A 1,631-nucleotide genomic window follows, 5' to 3' on the forward strand; every position below is an offset into this window, starting at 1 on the left:
AATAAAGGCCTGGACCGCGATGCACTTGAGTGAAATAAAGGCCCGGGCCTATATTAGAGAATTTACGGTAGTTTCATACAATATATAATAAGGGGGTCCCCCTCCGTCTCGCTATCAGTTTGGGGGTCCTTGGCCTGGAAAACCTTGAAGACCCCTGATTTAATGCCTCAGTACGCCTCCCTGCTGGTGATTATTTTTTTTTTTTTATTGTAAAGTCATAGAGAAATCATAATTAAATGTCAAATCCTTCTGGCTTAAACATGTATATAAATGTACTCTTTTATCAGATTATATTGTCCCAAAAGTTAGAAAATTTCTGCTAAAAAAAAAAAATCCTGTCTTAAAACTTGTTTTTTTTTTCTCATTATTTTATGCAGGCCAGTTAGATGAATTTAGGTGTACAAGCTGACGTATAACTGTCTTCCGTCAATCAAATTTTTTCGGTCATAGCATTTTGATTCAAATGTCGCAGCTAATATACGCAACAGTTGAAATAAGAAATAAGTTTAATTTCCTTCACCATTGAGTTGCGTCCCAGTGTTCACGGGGATGGACGTCTGTGTCTTCAGCAGGCGTAGAGCTAACAGAACTGGCAGCGTTGCGAGGCAATAGCTCAAACATGTACGGCTGGAAGCCTTCTACACCAAACCAAGCTTCTGCCGCCCTGGCGTCCTCTTCCACAACAACTTTGTCCCGCTTTCCTCCTCTAAATAAAAAATTGATGACGGAGGAGACTCATCCACGACCTCCGACACTAAACTCTCCCTCTCTTGCATGTTTCCGCTGTCCATAGCGTTCCTTGACAGTGTCGTTTCTAAAGGGCTGGTTATACTCCTGCGGCAGTGTGTCGAAGTGAGCTTGAAGCAGACATTTTTGATTTATGCAAGATTTTGAAACGTATGCGTAGTATTTGTTTACTGCAACACCTACGCAGACAACCTCGTTTCGAAGAATAAATCAGCCTTAAGTCACCAAGTGCTACTTGGTCATAATGGAATTTTTTATTGGGAACCTATTAGCACTAAGTTACTAACTGGTTAGCAAGATGCTTCTGACATTTCTTTTTTACCTTTGGTTTCATTTCATGGGGAATCCTCCCGACAGACAAACCTGGATTGTTCTCGATGTATTCTTCCCGTTTACACTCTTCTTTCTGCTTTCAGGATTCCAAAATGGGTTTCGGCATCGCAGTGTCTGGAGGACGGGACAACCCAAACGATGAGACTGGCGAGACGTCCATCGTGGTGTCGGACGTCCTGCAGGGAGGCCCCGCCGAGGGACTCTTGTTGTGAGTATCTTTGGTTTCTGTAGTGAAAGAGCGAAGCAGCTGCGTCTGGCTTCATTTGAACTTCTTCTCCGTTTGTGTCTAGTGAGAAAGATCGGGTGATTATGGTGAACAACATGTCCATGGAGGGGGCGCTGCACTCCGCCGCTGTGCAGACCCTCAGGAAATGTGGAAAAACTGCAAAAATTGTAAGATCACCGTTTAACCTCTATGCATCACAGGGTTCCTACACAGACTGGAATATAATTTTAGGATTTTCCAGGTCAGAAAAAAGTTAGAATAAAAAAAACATGGAATATCAATTTTCCAGATATTGGTCCATCCTGGTTTATTCTGATTTTCCTTC

General features: G+C 42.5%; 1 protein-coding gene across 5 annotated transcripts in view; it reads left to right on the forward strand.

The window, feature by feature from the left end:
• The window catches only part of tjp2 (tight junction protein 2), an 82,031-nt gene that overhangs the window by 56,427 nt on the left and 23,973 nt on the right, over positions 1–1,631 (forward strand). For all 5 annotated transcript variants that reach the window (XM_015373200.1, XM_015373196.1, XM_015373198.1 and 2 more), the window contains 2 exons: positions 1,164–1,288; positions 1,371–1,473. In XM_015373200.1, coding sequence (XP_015228686.1) covers positions 1,164–1,288; positions 1,371–1,473 — 228 coding nt within the window. The remainder of the gene's footprint in view (positions 1–1,163; positions 1,289–1,370; positions 1,474–1,631) is intronic.

The sequence above is a fragment of the Cyprinodon variegatus genome, unplaced genomic scaffold (genome assembly GCF_000732505.1).
Source record: "Cyprinodon variegatus isolate N-32 unplaced genomic scaffold, C_variegatus-1.0 Scaffold82, whole genome shotgun sequence".
Lineage (NCBI taxonomy): Eukaryota > Metazoa > Chordata > Actinopteri > Cyprinodontiformes > Cyprinodontidae > Cyprinodon > Cyprinodon variegatus.